The sequence below is a fragment of the Sciurus vulgaris genome (genome assembly GCF_902686455.1).
Source record: "Sciurus vulgaris genome assembly, chromosome: 5".
In the NCBI taxonomy this organism is placed as follows: domain Eukaryota; kingdom Metazoa; phylum Chordata; class Mammalia; order Rodentia; family Sciuridae; genus Sciurus; species Sciurus vulgaris.
This window is the reverse complement of record NC_136465.1, coordinates 78,600,153-78,617,424: the sequence shown is the minus strand read 5'-3', so window position 1 is coordinate 78,617,424 and position 17,272 is coordinate 78,600,153. Positions and strand designations below refer to the sequence as shown.

Below are 17,272 nucleotides of genomic sequence, written 5' to 3'. Positions count from 1 at the left end.
ACTTTTTAGAGTGAGAAATTGGTGCCTTAATTACTTTTAGTGGTATACTATGAATTGCTTTTATTTTCTTATTTCAAATATAATTTTGAACTCAATCTATGTTACATATTTAATAACCTACAGTCTTTGCCTAATTTTGCTATCCAAACTGATAAGGTTTTTGAGAACTGGATCGTCTGCCTGTTAAATCCTGTGTCTGTATTTTTAGAAGGAAAAGCAAGAAAGCAAGAGTGTTTAGTGACTGAGGGTCACTATTTCTACATGAAGTAGCAGAGAGACCATCTTCTGAGAGGGAGAGTCATGGAGATGCAGAAGGTAACTTAGGAAAATATTAAATACTGGACAGAGCTGTTGAATTGAGGAACAGTTGTGAACGAGTAAGAATGCTATAGTATGCTAAGGAACTAACTAATGATGAAAGCTGTGCGTTTGGAGCAATGTTAGTCTGCATCTGTGAAGTTTTGTGACGCTCATCTTTGTTTCAGAAACTTAGGTGAAAAAGACGAGATAATAAGTACAGAATGTTCCAGAGCTGGCTGTTTTTAGAGTTACATGTGCACAGAGTATGATACAAGATTATTAGATGGTCTTCTAAAATTAGGGTTGCTATGCTGCACTCTTTGGATTTGGATAGGCAATTAGGAAAGGAGAAAGGAGTTGGTCACAAGAAAATGTAATATTTGGAAATGAGAGGTCATTGATGTGTCTTTTACATTCAGAACCTGAACATCACCATTGGAGTAGTTTGCTAAATCCTGGCAATAGTTACATTCATTGTGTTTGTAAAGACTGAAACTATGCAATTGGTGTTAGCTTTTCATAAGTAGGCAATGAATTTGAGTAATGGTGAGTAGGAGCAGAATTGGAAATGAAGAGACTTTGTTGTATAATAAATTCTTGATGGATTTTAAAAATAGTTATACAGTTGGTATTTTTATATTTTTATGCTTTACTTTTTGGAATAGATGGCTATTTCTTGCAAGGAATTTTAGCTTTCCTTTTCACAAGTTTATTAGAAGTGGCTTGTTGAGCTCTTTCATTGTACACATTCAATGAATCCATTATAAATTTGAAGTAAATATAGAAGCAAATCTCTTTAAAGGTAAATGTTAAAGGAATTGCAAACTTAGAAATCATTATTTGAAGTTAGAGGTCATAAACCAATTAATATTTTCTTCTTTTCAGTTCCTATTGTCTGTTTTATAAATGTGGGTTGCTATTTTATGTACTTTTTAAAGTATGTTACAAATTATAAACATTTGTGTTTAAAAATTCCTTTTATTGTCTAGGACTTCAAAACATTTTAACCTTACATTTATCTTATGTACTTTCATTTATTTAGCATCATTGACTTTGTTACTTTGAATTACAGTAAATGATCATAGTAGAGTGATCTCTTAAAGCTGTTATGGTTACCATTTCTTCATTATAGGTAACACATGAGTTTCACTTAGGAAGCCTCTATAATATTGTCATATTGATGTGATTACTTAATGCTTGTGGACTTATTTTCCTCAATAGTGAACCCTGGAGATTAATGTGATTCCCATATATCCATTTTGATGGGTTTCTTTTTGTGGGTACTACTGCTTAATCGTGGAGCAGTTTGTAGCTGAGACAAAAAGATTTGTCAGTGAAGTCTTCACAATGATCCTGGGTCTGATAGTATCTGTGTCCACATATTTATTCCTAGGAATTTGGCAGAAGAGCTCTTCTCAACATTTAGACTTTCAAGATCGAAATAAATCATTTCTCTCTGGTCATTGAATCTGAAGCAATAAGTGAAATATGTCAAAAGTATATGTCTTAAAATGGGATTGGGGATAATGGTGGTTTTTGTTTACAAAAATTAGTCTGGTATATGCCAATGAAAATGGTCCTGCTTGTGGAAAGAACGGTTACTATTTTTCAGAAGAAGAGAATACATGGGACAAGAGATACAAGTTATGCCAAAACCTGGATTCTAGCCTCATTAAGACTGAGAACAAAGAGGAGCAGTATGCTCACAGTGTTAAAGCAGAGTAAGTGCTTCATGAGAAGCACTCAAGGGCAGATGGCTTGATTAGGGTAATTATTTATGCTTTTTTCCAGTCTTTTTCCCATTTGGTAGAAGCATTTGTATGTAATACTACAGGCTTATCTATAGAGGAGACACAGGCATAAAAGAAACATGGAAGAAGCATTTTTTTTAAGCCAAGAAAAGTTGATATGGGTGCCATGGAATGATTTGCAGTCTATGTGGTGTGTGTGTGTGTGTGTGTGTGTGTGTGTGTGTGTGTGTGTATAATTACATATGTTGCATTTTCACATTTTAGCGTACCATAGTCTGTTCAGGATTTAGCTTCTCAGTGTTGATGTAAAGCTAAAAAAAGGAAAACTCTCTTTGATGAAATGCGTAGTCTAAAACAGCTGATTTATTGAGTTCCATTCTTCCACCATCCATGTTTGGGAAAGATCACCCTTCTGGAGGGAAAATGAATACCTTACTATCATTGGCCATGGGTAAAAATCAGATGAAAAGTAAAGAATTAAAGAAATAATAATATGGGTGGAATGGTTCTTTACAAATAAATTTTGGTTGACCTGTGATCCAGAATGACAGAAGCTTTCCTTTTCTTGGTCTATCACATTTATCATCATTTATAAAGTTTGGGAATATAAAATCAGTCCAACTGATTTTGCATTTATTTCCAATGATTCAACTTAGGCATTGAATTCTATTTATAATAGTTAGTCTTAAGAATGTTATTTCTAATAGGGTCCTATGAAGGATGTGTAAAAAAGATTTGTGTTTGCTAGTTTACAAAATATCAATATTGTATGCTACTAATACCCAGCAAAAATATCTAAATTAATGAATTAGTGGGTACTTAATTTGAGCATTTCTTTAGAGACCAAATGCACACTCACACACACACTCACACTCACAATACACACACACTCACACATACATACACACCTACACACACACATGCACACACTCATTCACTCATACACATACACACACATACACATATAAAAACATACACTCAAGCACATACACACACATACATACATACACTAACACACTCAAACCTGAACACAATTAAGCACACATTCATACACACTCACACTCACACACACTCAAATTCACTCACATACACACCCCCAGACACACACACACAAATACAAACTCACATACACTCACACACACACTCACATGCACTTGCACATACACATGCACTCAAACACATACACAAACATACACACATATACATTCACACACTCACATATATACTCACACATACACAGACACACATTAACTCAAATATACACACACACAGTCACACCCACTCACACACACTCAGTCACACACATACACACGCTCACATTCAAACACACACTAACAGACACACACAAATATACTGACTTACACACTCACTCACAAACACACTTGCACACACACATGCTCACATATACACATGGGCTCACACACTCACACCCAGCCATACACCCACAAATGCACACACATTCACTCACTCACATACACACATACACTCACAAACACACACAGTTATCTCTCACACACACATGCATTTTCACACATGCTCACCCACAAACACATGCAAATGCTCACACATACTTGTACACATACTTTCACACAAACTCACACTCATACACATGCACTCACACACTCACATATACACTCATTTAAATGCACTTAAGATACCTAATCTACTGAACTGCATACTTAACATAGTATATTGTAAAGCATTGACTGTTCTTTTGTATTGAATCTAGGGCCTTGTGCATACCAGGCCAGCACTGTACCACTGAGCCACATTCCCAACCCAATAAAGTATATTTTTAACATGCTTCTATAATACTCATACATTTTCTAAGTATTACAGGTTTTCTCTTCTAAAGGTTAAATATAGTGGAAAATGTTGATATGTGTGTGTGTGTGTGTGTGTGTGTGTGAGAGAGAGAGAGAGAGAGAGAGAGCAAGACAGAAAATAAATATGTTTTTTAGGGAAGAAAATAATTCATTGCTTCTTCACATTGTAATCTATATGAAGATATTTGAAGTGAACATGATATGCCACTTGGAATAAGGATTACAAATTATTATAAATATTTTGATGTTTACAATATTTCAGACCTATGCAAGTTTAATATCAGTGCACAAAATCTTCAAAAAAGCATGATTCCCATTTTACAGATAAGGAAAATGCTCAAGGAAGACAATTCACTTGTTTATATATAGAATAAATGACACAATCTAGTTTAAAGTTTGTAGCTCTTGTTTCTTAATTTTCACTGCTATATGAAATTCCATACTATGTATGTATCTTATTTATCCATTCTCTACAGGATGGGAATTTTACTAGTTTGCTGATTAAACGTTCTTAAACATGTATTCTGTGTAAGACTTTTGCATTCTTTCTTATTATCACAAATCACCCTACTAGTAGGATTATTGGGTAGCAGGGTAGGCAAAAATTCAACTTTAAAAAATAATGCCAAATTATTTTTCAATATGATTTTAGCAAAATATTTAAATACATTCTTTTGATCCCTACTTCCTCAAAACTTCTGTTGTCAGTCTTCTTAATTTGTGCCATTTGGTTTAAAATATCTCCTTAGAGACTTGATTTTCATTTACCTAGTTCACTGTCCTTTTTCCATATTTATTGACCACATATATTTATTTATGTGAAATATCTATTATTGATTTTAACCATTTCTTCCTATTGGATAATTTTCCTATTGACCTGTTTATTTGCTTTTTAAACTACATTACTGTTTATATCTCCAAATATGAGGCTTGATTTTTTTTTTTTTTAAATACTGATGCTTTATTTTGGAGGTACAAACCCTAGACATTAGGAGTGAGAAAATGGAAGTGAGGCAGGGATAAATGGGAGGTAATGCAGTGATTACTTCCAAGTTGGGCACTGCTTCATGACAAGCCCTGAAGAGGCCCAGCATGCTTGTGCACTGGCTACTCAGGAATCTCCCTAGAGGCTACACTGTCTGGGAGAAACAATGTCTTATAGTAACTCATAGAAGAGAGAGAAGATAGAATTCATCTGCATGGCTTTCTCCTATCTGCCATTTCCCATTAGTCAAAATTTTCCCTTGTGAGCATTAATTGCCCCACACTTCAAGGTTCCTGTGGCTACATGGGATACCAGACCCCATGTCCTATGGTGGGACATTTCATGAGTCTGGCAGGAAGAGACAAACTCTGAGCATGTGGATGGTAAGTGACAAAGAGAATCTGATGCAGCTGGGTGTGGTGGCACATGCCTGTAATCCCAGAAGCTTGGGAGGCTAAGGAAGGAGGGTCTCAAGTTCAAATATAGCCTCAGCAACTTAGCAAGGTCCTAAGTAACTTAGTGAGACCCTGTCTCAAATTTTAAAACATGAACGAAAAAGGGCTGGGGATGTGGCTCTGTTGGTTATGCATCCTGGGGGTCAATCCCTGGTACAAAAACACCACCAAAAAACAAGCAAAGAACCTGAGAATCTGATGCAATACATATGACATGTCCAATACAGGCCAGTACTGTCTTTCCAGTTTTCCAAAAGGGGAAATAAGGTATAGTGATCACAGATCCTTCCTAAGGTCACATGGCTAGTGAGTGGAAAGTTCATGATTTGAATAGTCTGGCTCTGGAAACTGTGGAAGACCAAACCTTGGATTTTTATATAGCAGCAAAGGAGAGTGACTAAAAGGTTTCCAGCCCTGGAGTGACATGATAAAGAACCTTTAAATAAAGCTCTCAGTCTCTACAGTGCTCATCTTTCTGTCTGGGAAAACTTCAAAAGTAGGTGTCCCCAGAGAGGTGAGGGCATTCTAGACAACCTTTGAGCATTTTGAGGAAACTCTGATGGCGTCCAGAACTTCATCTGGGCTTTGACACTGCCTCTTAACCTTTGTCTTCATCTGGGCCTGCTCCTACGGAGAGATGAGCTGGTTGGAGGCAGGCAGCATCCGGGTAGAAAAGCAAACATGAGAGGAGGAGATGAATCTAAAGACCAGGATCAAGAGGACCATCTGTCTGTCCCCTGCTGGCCTGTGGGTCTGGAGATTCTGGCAGCCACTGATGAATCCTTTGGTGTTGCCTGAGATGGTCAGACCTCATGAACTGTCGGCCACACTGATCACATCCATATGGTCCATACCTGATGTGTATCCGCATATGTCGTCCAAGCTCATCAGAACGAAAAAAAGACCATGTGCAGCCTTCCCAGGTGCATCGATAGGGCTTCTCACCTGTGTGTTTGCGCTGGTGACTCACGAGGTGAGAGCGCTTGGTATAAGCTTTTCCACAGTTCTTATGCTGACAGCAATAAGGCCTTGAAAGTGGGGACTCCCTCCTGGGTGCCCCTTGCTGGACACTAGAGTTCTCTGCTCTCCCTGGAGCCTGGGTTGGCTGCTCAAGTAGGAAGCTGTCTTCCTGGCCATCTGACTGGTTCACAAGAGAGTCATGGGATTCTAAAGTCGGCAAAGACTGGGACTTGTCTGAGGGCATGCCAAGGTCATAGGGATCTCTAGGTGGCAACCTATGAACGATGGAGGGGAGCACAGCCTGGGTCTCAGTGGAGGGCATGTTTGGGGCCCATAACATTTTAGGAGTTAAAGAGGCTCTGATAGAAGGTACTAATTGAGGATCAGAATAAGGCATTGTTGGGGCACTGGTATGGGACACCGAGATGCCACTTGAAGCTGAGACTGGCAGCCCTTTGGGGGGTATCCTTAGATTCTCACTGAAGGTCCTGGCCATTCCTGGAATACTGGGCTCTCCTAAGGGCATCACCATCTGGGGTTCCTTGCACATCATTGTCCCTCATTGTCCCTGGCTGGGAGAGAGACACTCCCTGAGAGTAAGTCTTCTGGGAAGGAATGAAAGTGGCTTGGGGGCAACAGTTCACACAATGCTCAGGTAGTGTCATGCTGAACTGTGGCCCCACTTCACCCATATTCTGCCCAGGTGCCTCAGCAGACACCATAAAGGTCCTCAACATCTCTGTGCCCTGAGGAAAGTGTTGAGTGTCTGGTAGGCCATGGTTCCAAGAGGTGTGTGCTCCACTACTTCTGGAAGGCAGAGACATATCCAAGATGGACGTTGCTTTCTCGTTATCCGGGACCGGCTGGTGCGCAGTCTGCCACTGGCTCAGCTCCTCAGCCTCCTGCTCCATCTCAACCCGGGACCAGCTGCACCCTGGACTATGAGGGATCCAGACTCACTTCAGGCCAGGGCCGAGGCCAGACGCAGCGGCAGGCTGGTGTCCCAGCACCCGCACGCCACAATCGCTTGGTTGAGCGTCTACTTACCCCGCCGCGCCAGGGGGCCGAGGCTTGATTTTTTAAAATTTTTATTTATTTTTATTTTTACAGGTTGAATTTTGATTCATTGTACACAAAGGTACACAACTTTTCAATTCTCTGGTTGTACATGATGTAGAGTCACATCATTCGTGTAATCATACATGTACCTAGGGTAAGGATGTTTGTCTCATTCCACTATCTTTCCTTCCCTCACTCCCTCCGCCCTCATTTCCCTCTACACAATCCAAAGTTCCTCCATTCTTCTCTTACATCCCCCCCACATTTTGTATCAGCATCCACTTATCAATGAAAACATTTGGACTTTGTTTTTTTGGGATTGGTTTGTTTCATTTAGTATGATGTTCTCCAACTCCATCCATTTACCTGCAAATGCCACAATTTTACTTTTCTTTATGGCTGAATCATATTCCATTGCGTATATATACCACAGTTTCTTTATCCATTCATCTATTGAAGGACCTCTATGTTGGTTCCACAATTAAGCTATTGTGAATTGAGCTGTTATAAACATTGATGTGGCTGTGTTACTGTCATATGCTGATTTTAAGTTGAGGCTTATTTTTTTATGTGCTCTTTAAAATGTCTTTGGAAGAAGAGCAATTTTAAATTTAGTGCAGCCATATTTACCTGTTCTTCAGTATTTTTTAAGAGTCCTCTATAAATAAAATGATATCACTGATATTGTGAGTAATATTAGAAGTTCTAATTTCTTCACAGAATTTCATTTGATCACAATTGAAATACGGTTATTGGGTTGGATTATGTAAAAAGAAGGTAAATATCAGCAGGCATGGCAGGATGGCTCAAAACATTCTTGGATCCTGTAAGCTGTGTTTCATATTCTTATTCATTTTTTTTAGTAACTGCTTCATAGATTATAAGCTAAGAATGTAAGTAAAATACTTTAGGACTTGATAATGCCCTTAATTTCATTTGATCTCACTTCTCAGGCAACCAAATGCAAACTTTGGAGTCTCAAATAATCAGACACAAAAAGTATAATTTCTTTCCAGGTCACTTAATGGAGGGCCTATCTAAAAACAATTAAATACATTTTGCCTTTGTGTATCTTTTGTGTAGTGTATTCTCTGATATTAGTTGGGTCGATGGTTTGTTTAGAAAAAAGGGGGAAATATAACCATGAAAGAAAAGTTGTGTCTAAACAATTCCTCCCTGTAAGTGATGTTAGTAATTGTTTACTTGGTGTCATTTAATAATATTAAAAAATCCATTTCCAAGTAAATCATCCACTAATGAACTTTTAATAAATATACTATCTTTCATTCCATTATTTTGCACAAGTTGACATAATTCCTGGTAGTCATCTCTTTGTAATAAGTTAGCATAGATTTGTTGTCCAGAAAGCTCCTCTAGAAAATGATAAGAAAAACTATTAGAAGTATCAGTGGGGAACAATATGAGAGGAATGGTCTTTATAGCACAATTTTTATTGAGTGCCCACTATGTACTATGCACTATTTTAGGTATGGAAGCTACAGCAATTAATAGAAGATACAAACATATCTTGTTCTTATGGATCTCACATTCAAGTGCAGACGCGGTAGCATTGGTTGGGTAGGTGATGATAGACCAAATGAGGCAGGGAAGTTATGTAATATATTAGAAGATGATCGATATTGTGAGATGCTATGAAATCCCTTAATTCCTGCTCTAGCAAAGAGTACCCCTTTGTGTATGGGCATGAGAAGAAGAGATTTCACTGTTTTAAATAAGGTAGTCAGAGAAAAAGTCACTTTGGGCACTGTTTTGACATAGACTTTGTGTTTTGGGGGCAGAGATTGGAATGCAGTGTATAAGATGATAATGGCTTGTTGAGATTAGGTCGGTGAAATATGACCAGAGAATTCAGGAATGATTCCAAGGTGTTCGGTCTAGTAACTGTAAGAATTGTGACACCACTGACTCTCGTAGGGAATATTTGGAGTTCAGTTTTAGATGTGGGTCTGACATCTGTGAGCATGCCACATAGGCATTTGGCATAAGATTATAAAGTTTAAACGAGAGGTGTATTCTAGGGATGGAAACCTAGCATGTGTCAGTGTATAAATGAAGACAATGTGAGCTCCAGGAATTCTGAGGTCTAAGTCCAAATGCTGACGATGACTAAGATAACCAGAACATATTTCTGCAAAAAAATAGGAAGATGGGAGAAATACTATAAAAGATCAATTTAGAATAATGAAATATCTTTAAAAAGAACACTAGAGAGATAACAAGAATTTAAACGGTTGATGACTTCTTGTGAATAATAGTTTTTGATACATAAAAAGATGACTTTCAAATTCATATGTTCTTGGAGGAAAATTAAAATTATGTATGTTTTCTTTTGAATGTTTTAACCTAACCTTAAAAATGCATCTTCCCTGTTCTCATTGCTCAATTCCACAAAATATTAATGCCATACTTGTTGTGCAAGATATTGGGCTCAGAGGGGGCATAAGTATACTTAGGAATGAAGTGCCAGATACCTCTTTTTATGCTGAAAGTGATCATTGCTAACAATTTCACTTTTTTTTTGCACTGAGGATTGAACCCAACAGGTGCTTAACCACTGAGCCACATCCCCAGTCCTTTTTGCCTTTATTTTTAAATTTTGAGACAGGGTCTTGCTAAGTGGCTTAGATCCTCCCTAAGTTACTGAGGCTGGCTCTGAACTTGCAGTCCTCTTGCTCAGACTACTTCACCTTTTTAAAGTACTTAGTTATCAACTTCTTAATAAAGACTGCCTGAGTAACCCTAATCAAACTGCAACCTGTGTATTAGTATCCCCCAAACACCCTGAGTACTCTCAGGCCCTTTGACCTTGTTCTAACTTTTCACAGCAAATGTCACCTTCTTACATTCCATATAGTTTCCACGTATGCTGTTTGTTTTTATGTCCTATATATATGAATTTGGGGATATTGGGAAGAAGTACAGTATTTCTCAACCAGAGAGTTTGGGCCTTTTTTATAGTTTTATGTGTCTGTTGTTAAATTGCTCGCCAGAAACAATGCATTAGAGGACTTTGGCAAAAAACATATAACAAGCTGTTTCATCAGAGTTGAATAATGTTTCAAAGTTTTGATAATTTTAATAGCTAAATATTTTTATTTTGTTTTTTTAATGGATATCACTTTGATGCTAAGGCTGTTTTTCCTATAACCTGTATAAAATCTTTTGCCCATTTCTTCATATTTATCTTTTTTTGGAGTATGAATTTCTTATGTATTAAGCTTGTAACCTCTCTTTCAGGCATGTCTTGCCATTTTTTCTTTGGTAATTTGTCTTTTAGTTTCACTGTTTCCATTAAGCGAGCAAATATTTAACATTTAAATAGTCCAAAATTGTCTTTATTCATTTGAAATTGTGTGAGAGAGAAAGCTGAACTAGCTATGTGTGCATGCATATACAGATGGAGTTCTGTAAATATGTACATTGCAATTAAGTAATCCATTTTCGGAGTATGGTTTAAATGATTCATTTTTCTTTCCCCACTTATTTTCATATTATTTGCATCATACACTAAAAATTAATTCTTAAGCAATTTACATCATTTTATATGTAATTTAAATATTTCATAACCTGTGTAAATAGCTGTGTAAACATACTTGGTTATTTTCCTGAACTTGTATACTATTGCCTTAAGTTATGAATTGAATTTTCCTTTCATGGTAGTCATTTTACTTCCGGGAGTTCTGTTGTTTGATAGTTCTCCTGCCCTTTTAATCTTCCACAGTATTTGGGACACAGAGCCCTCAACATTCCTCTCCTCCCCCTCAGACCATAGTTTGAGAGGCTGCATTGCCCCGTCCTGACAGGAGAGGACACTCTTGCCTAGGAATCCCACAAAGTGCCCCAAATGTCCCAGTTCACAAAAACCTTTTTCATCTGCCTGATGATACTATGGGAACAACACAGAAAATAAGAATCAAAACATTTAATTCCTTAATAAAAAACAACCATGAAACACAAAAAAATGTAAAGCCGCACTACAGACTGACTTATAAGACAAATAGAAATTTAGACACATGGACCAAAAATTCACAAGGAAAAAAAAAAAAAAATTCACAAGGACCAAAGTTCATAAATTAGAAAGAAATGTAACAATTGTTTTTTACACCAATTTTACTCACCTATTATACTTTTTAAATCTAAATAATAGGTTTGAACTCTCTGTATTTCATTTCCTTTTCAGTATCAGTTTTTCCCACATAAATTTTTATTAAATTCATTCTCATCATCAGGCAATTTTTTTCTAAAAGCATGCCACATCAAGTTATTTCCAATCTTAATATATTTTCACTTTCAGAATTTTAAAAATATCTATCATATGAAGTGATGTTTTTGCATCCTTCTAACTATAAGCTCTTTCTAATTTGCTCTTTTTGTATGTGTGATAACAATATTCCTTGTAACCCAGTCCTTCATGCAATTGATTATAGAGGAATCTTTCCTAAAATATTGTAAGTTCTGCTTTTCTGGAATTTACTGGCAAAACACAAAGACTGAGAAAAAAATAAGACCAATGAAACAGTAAATGCTCAAAGTCAGATTGTCAAGATTATACACAACCTGAAAAACAAAGATAGAAACCAACTATGGTCCTGAGATTTGAGGAACTAAGTTTTTATCTTTAATTTTTGAAAGAATTCCTAATACAGTTTCAGTAAAAAGGATTCTGTTTGTTTGCTTTGATAAATAATCATGAAATTTTTGTAGTTTTTCCTTAGATGGATATAATTCTTTAATTTGTCTTTAAAAAAGCATTATCTTGTCTTAAACATAATTTACCAAAATAAAAAATATGATAGGTATATAAATCTATGTTTCCTATTACAACTATTTCTTCTTATGTTCTTTGGCTACATTATAATTATACGTAATAGTGGGGTTCCATACGACCTGTTTGTTACCTGTACTTAATTTGATCAATTTCTTTACCCAGGACTTTCTTTCCCTTCCCCTCTGCCTTCCCTCTGATTCTTTTCTTTTACTACTCTCCCCTTGATTTTATTTTTATTAGTCTATTATAATTATACATAAAAGTGGGATTCATTGTGATATATTTGCACATGCACATAGCATAATTTGGTCAATTACATTACCTAGAAACTTGCTGTTTCTTACCCTCTTCCCTTTCTCCCCCTCAATTCCCTCTCTATTCTACTGGTCTCCCTTCTGTAGAAAATTACTTCTAAGACTGGGTATACTCAATGGGGGAGCACACACTTAGCATGCTTCAGGCTTGAGCTCAATTCCTAGGACTAAAAATAATGCACACATACATATATAAAAATATAATTCAAAATTAACAAAATACATAGAACCTGAGTTCAGTCCTTGGCTAAGAGAGGAAAAAAAGAGAAAATTACTTCTTAGTAATTTTTTTCATACATAATTAAGTATAGAGTGCAAAGAACTTATTATTATTTTACTTGCTTTATTCTCTCATAACTAGTTTCAAGAGATAAGAAAAATCAAAATAAAGAAAATTATTAAAATGAAAAATAATGTTTATTTTCATTTATATGCCGACAAACACTATTTAAAAACTCTTATCTTTACTCAGGAAGAATTATTATTTTTCCTTGGAATTTAAGAAATAGCAAAAGAGAAGAAAATATTGCAGAAAAATAGTTTTCTCCTTAAAATTGATAAAGAATTTCTAATGTAGACTCTTCCACTTAATTTCTCTGTATTATTCCACTCAGGGTATTATCTTTGACTAAAATTCTGTTTTTACCTGTCTATATTCTTTCTTTTAAAAAACCTTTAATTAGCAGGTTTTTAATGTTCTTTGAACATAATTAATGTTATATATTTATTTTGTTGGAGTAGTTATTTAACACAAAACAAGAATCCAAATCTGAGGGGAGAGGAGAAGATGGCAGATTAGAGGAAGGATGCCCTTCCCAGAAATCCCTTAGCACCAGACTTACAAAGCAGGGAGACTGCTCCTCCGCAAGGTGAATAATGAACTCACTGAAACTTAACACTGGAGTGTAAAAGAAACTATGGGGACATAGAAAGTCAGAAGCATTGAACAGAATATAAGAAATAATAAGTTAGAGATGTACCAGATTGGCTGGCAATGGCCACTGAGGGTAGAGGGAAGTGCAGAGACAGAGAGAGAGGAAAGCATGGCAGATGGCAACGAGAGCAACAACAATTAAAAAATGTTTTTGGCTTGGAGGAACCTGTGGATTACAAAGGAAGACTGATCCTAGTGAACACAGAATCACTGGAGAAAGTGGTTCAGTGAAAGCAACCCCAAATTGCTCAGACCCTGGGACAGATAGTTTGGTAGGAACTAAGATCACCGGCCATTGGTGTGACCCAGGGACTATCTTTATAGTTCTATATCTATAGAGCAGAGACAGAAGATCAAGAGCATGTAAAAGAAGTTGCCAGCAGTCCCACATTATAACCTGTAGGGTGTGCCTGAATCAGAGTGACTGAAACAGGCGCTAAAAGAATCATACCTGGCTCATACAGGCTTTGGATACCAAAGCGAGAAAGCTCCATTTGTTGCAGGCCCCCTTAAGAGTTATTCGGAAGATACCTATGGTGGCCACACAGGACCATCTATACCCAGGGTAGATACTGGCAATTCACATTCATAGCAGTGAAGTGAAAACTGTGGAGGGTTAGTTCCTATGCCCTAAGAGTGGATTTCACCAGAGGCTCCACAGTCCAGCCATCCAGCAGAGACCAGCATCTCCCCAGCAAGAGTGGGGAGGTGTGTGGATCAAATCTCAAATACCCATCAATATAGTTCCAAAGCTCACCCACGACTAAACCCAAACTACTGGAACTTCCAATTTAGAACTCCGTATCAGCCCTGCTACAGGATTACACAATTCATCAACACTCCCCAGGCTATCCCCACCTTACATTGGGAGACCGGTCACTGAGAGCTACTGCGCCTGGCTGGTAGCTAGGTGAGGAACACAACATTGTACTTAAAACCCCTCAGCACTGGTTCCAAGGGTTACAGAGCCAAAAAGAAATATAAAGAAAGAAACTTCATCCCTGCCAACTGTTTTGACCACCACAGTGGAAACAAGTCCTTTAATTTTCACTAAGGATTTTTTTCTTCTTTTCTTTCCTTAGTTCTGCTTTTCCCTTCCTATTACCATTTTTAACTTTTTCATTATTTTTTTCTAAATTTTAACTTAAAATTTCTTAAATTTCAACTTAAAATTGTCACACTATATTGTTTTTACTTTTTTCATTATGTGTATGTATGCATGTGTGTGTGAGTTTTCTCAATGTGCACAAAGTTTGAAAAAGATATGTATTCATATAATTAACTTCACATTAATTTCTTTCTTCTGGCTTGTTTATTACTTAGCCTTGGTTTGACTTAGGTGAGGTACATTTCCATGAGTGTTTGAGTTGTTTTGATCTTACATTTGCTATTTGCTCATATGTTGGTTATTGTTCCTCTTATTTGTCCTTATTCACTTCCCTCACAAACAGCCAAACTTTCCTGTTCCCTCTTCCTCCCTTTAGACTATTTTCAGTTAAGTTTTATTCCTTCTTCTTTACAGTGGACATCAGCTACCTATCTCCTGCCTCTCCTCTGATCACTTTTTGAAAAATTTCAAACTTTCTCTTACCTTCTTACCTAATTTTCTCTATACTTAATAAACTATAATAACAATAAATAATAGAATTATATAGTTTATGTATTTCCTACCCCATTCACATTGTAATTATTCATACAGTGGATGAAATAGTAAACATCTGCTGTCAAATTCCTGATACAGTTCACAAGATTTTATTGTTGATACTGATGTTAAATGTTAAATGCTGACCCCACCATTCCTATAGAGGGGGCAATTAGTGTTATAGTTAGTCAGTATGTCTGTTGCTGACATTAATGCTATTCCTGGCTCCCCCTTTCTCTAAGAGGAGCTGAAAAGTTATTAGGATATTAGATATCACAGAGTAGAAATGCTGGTGCTAATAAATACAGCTCAGTCAAGCAACAACAAATCTCACCTCACACATGATTGAGGCCCATCTGAGCCTTAATAATACTTAGATTCAGCAAGGCACAGCGGTACATGCCTGTAATCACAGTGGCTTGGGAGACTGAGGCAGGAGGATCACAAGTTCAAAGCCAGCCTCAGCAAGTTAGTGAGGCCCTAAGTCACTTAGCAAGACCCTGTCTTAAAATAGAAAATAAAAAGGGTTGGGGATATGGCTCAGTGGTTAAGCACCCCTGGGCTGAACTTCCAGTAACACACACACACACACACACATGCACAAATAATACTTTGACTCATAGAATTGGGGAGAGAAACACCCTAAACCAACAACCAAGCCCCAAGGAGGACCAACCTTCTGAAATTCAGAGGATCGCTAGACAATATTTTGAAAATTTATATGCCAATAAACTAGAAAATTTAGAAGACATTGACTGATTTCCAGACACATGATCAGCCTAAATTGATGCAGGAAGATATAGAACACCTAAACAGACCAATATCAAGTAATAAAACTTAAAAAGCAATTAAAATCTTCCAATAAAGAAAAACCAAGGACCTAATAGATTCTTAACTGAGTTCTACTAGACCTTTAAAAAAGAACTAACACCAGTCTCTCAAATTATTGAAAAATATGGGGAAAACAATCCCCAATACATTATCACTCAGCCAGTGTCACTCAGATATCAAAACCAAAGACACATTAAGTAAAGTAAATGTGGTGTATATATACACAATGGAGTATTACTTAGCCGTGAGGAAGAATGACTTTATGACTTTTGAAAGTAAATGGATGAATCTGGAGACTATCTTGCTAAGTGAAATAAGCCAATCCCCCAGAAACAAAGGTAGAATATTTTCTCTGATATGTGAAAACTAACCCACAATAAGGGAGGAGGAGAATAAAATTTCAGTGGAGTAGAGAAAGAATGTAGGGAAGGGAAGAAGGAAGGGAAGAGGAAAGACAGTAGATGAACCTGATATAACTTTTCTATGAACACATATAAATGTACCACGGTTAATTTCATCATCATGTACATCGACAAGAAATTAATTTTAAAAAATCTGTGGGTGCTGAGGGATCCAAGATGGTGAACTAGAGGGAGGCTGCGTTCCTTGTTGTTCCATAACTTAGGTTTCAAGCACAGGAAATTCTGTTTCTCTGTGAGGCAGTCTTTGTGGCTCATAGATCCTCTGCTGTTTACCCCATTTTTCCACTGTGATCACCTGCTCTCTGTCAGCATATCACCTACTTTTGGAGTGCAGATAGCTCACTGACTGCTGCCTATCATCTGCCATTTGCCCATTTGCCTGCCTCTTGCCTGCCCATTGCCTGCCCATTGCCTGCCCATTGCCTGCCCTTCACCTATCCATCACCCCCACCCCTGAGGTCCACTTACTGATGGTCTGCTGGTAGTCTGCAGACTGCTCCCAGACTGCCAGCAGATGGCCTGTGGCCCGCTGTTGCTTGGAAGTCCATTGTCACAGTACCCACAGGTTTGGTTACGCATGGCTGTTGCCATTTTGGGACAACCACCAGGAACTGCAAGACCCTGGCTCAACCAGGACCTCCAGGACCCCTGGCGTGAGCCACCCCACACGGACTTGGCACTCGTGCCCCACACTGCAGCTCCCCATTTGCCAACAGGTTTGGACGTCAGTGTGGCCATCTTGGATTATCCTGCAAGCAGAAGCTGCTGTCTTTAGGTGGGGCAAATCCCATCCTGAGATGCCTGATGGAGACTGGAAGCTCATTGTCAGGTACCTCATATGCATCAGGTTACTGAAGACTGGGAGGTTTGAATAGTATATGACCGTCATAGTGGAGTTTTTCTTTTTTTTTTTTTTTTTTTTCTTTTTTCTCCTTTTTGAAAATTTTAAAATTTTTATTTCTTTATTTTTCTCACTCTATTTTCCTTTCGTTTAACTGTTTCCT

The 17,272-nt window shown here is 37.4% G+C and overlaps 1 protein-coding gene and 1 pseudogene across 2 annotated transcripts in view; one reads left to right on the top strand and one right to left on the bottom strand.

Annotated features, from left to right (window-relative positions):
* Positions 1–217: 217 nt before the first annotated feature.
* LOC306662846 (killer cell lectin-like receptor subfamily I member 1) overlaps positions 218–17,272 on the top strand; it is a 76,311-nt gene continuing 59,256 nt past the window's right edge. The window contains exon 1 of the mRNA XM_079143019.1: positions 218–315. Within this exon, the coding sequence (XP_078999145.1) occupies positions 301–315 (15 nt within the window). The 5' untranslated portion in view covers positions 218–300. The remainder of the gene's footprint in view (positions 316–17,272) is intronic.
* On the bottom strand, positions 6,018–7,188 carry LOC306662227 (Krueppel-like factor 17; annotated as a pseudogene). The gene has a single exon. The product of its transcript is annotated as a Krueppel-like factor 17 (transcript).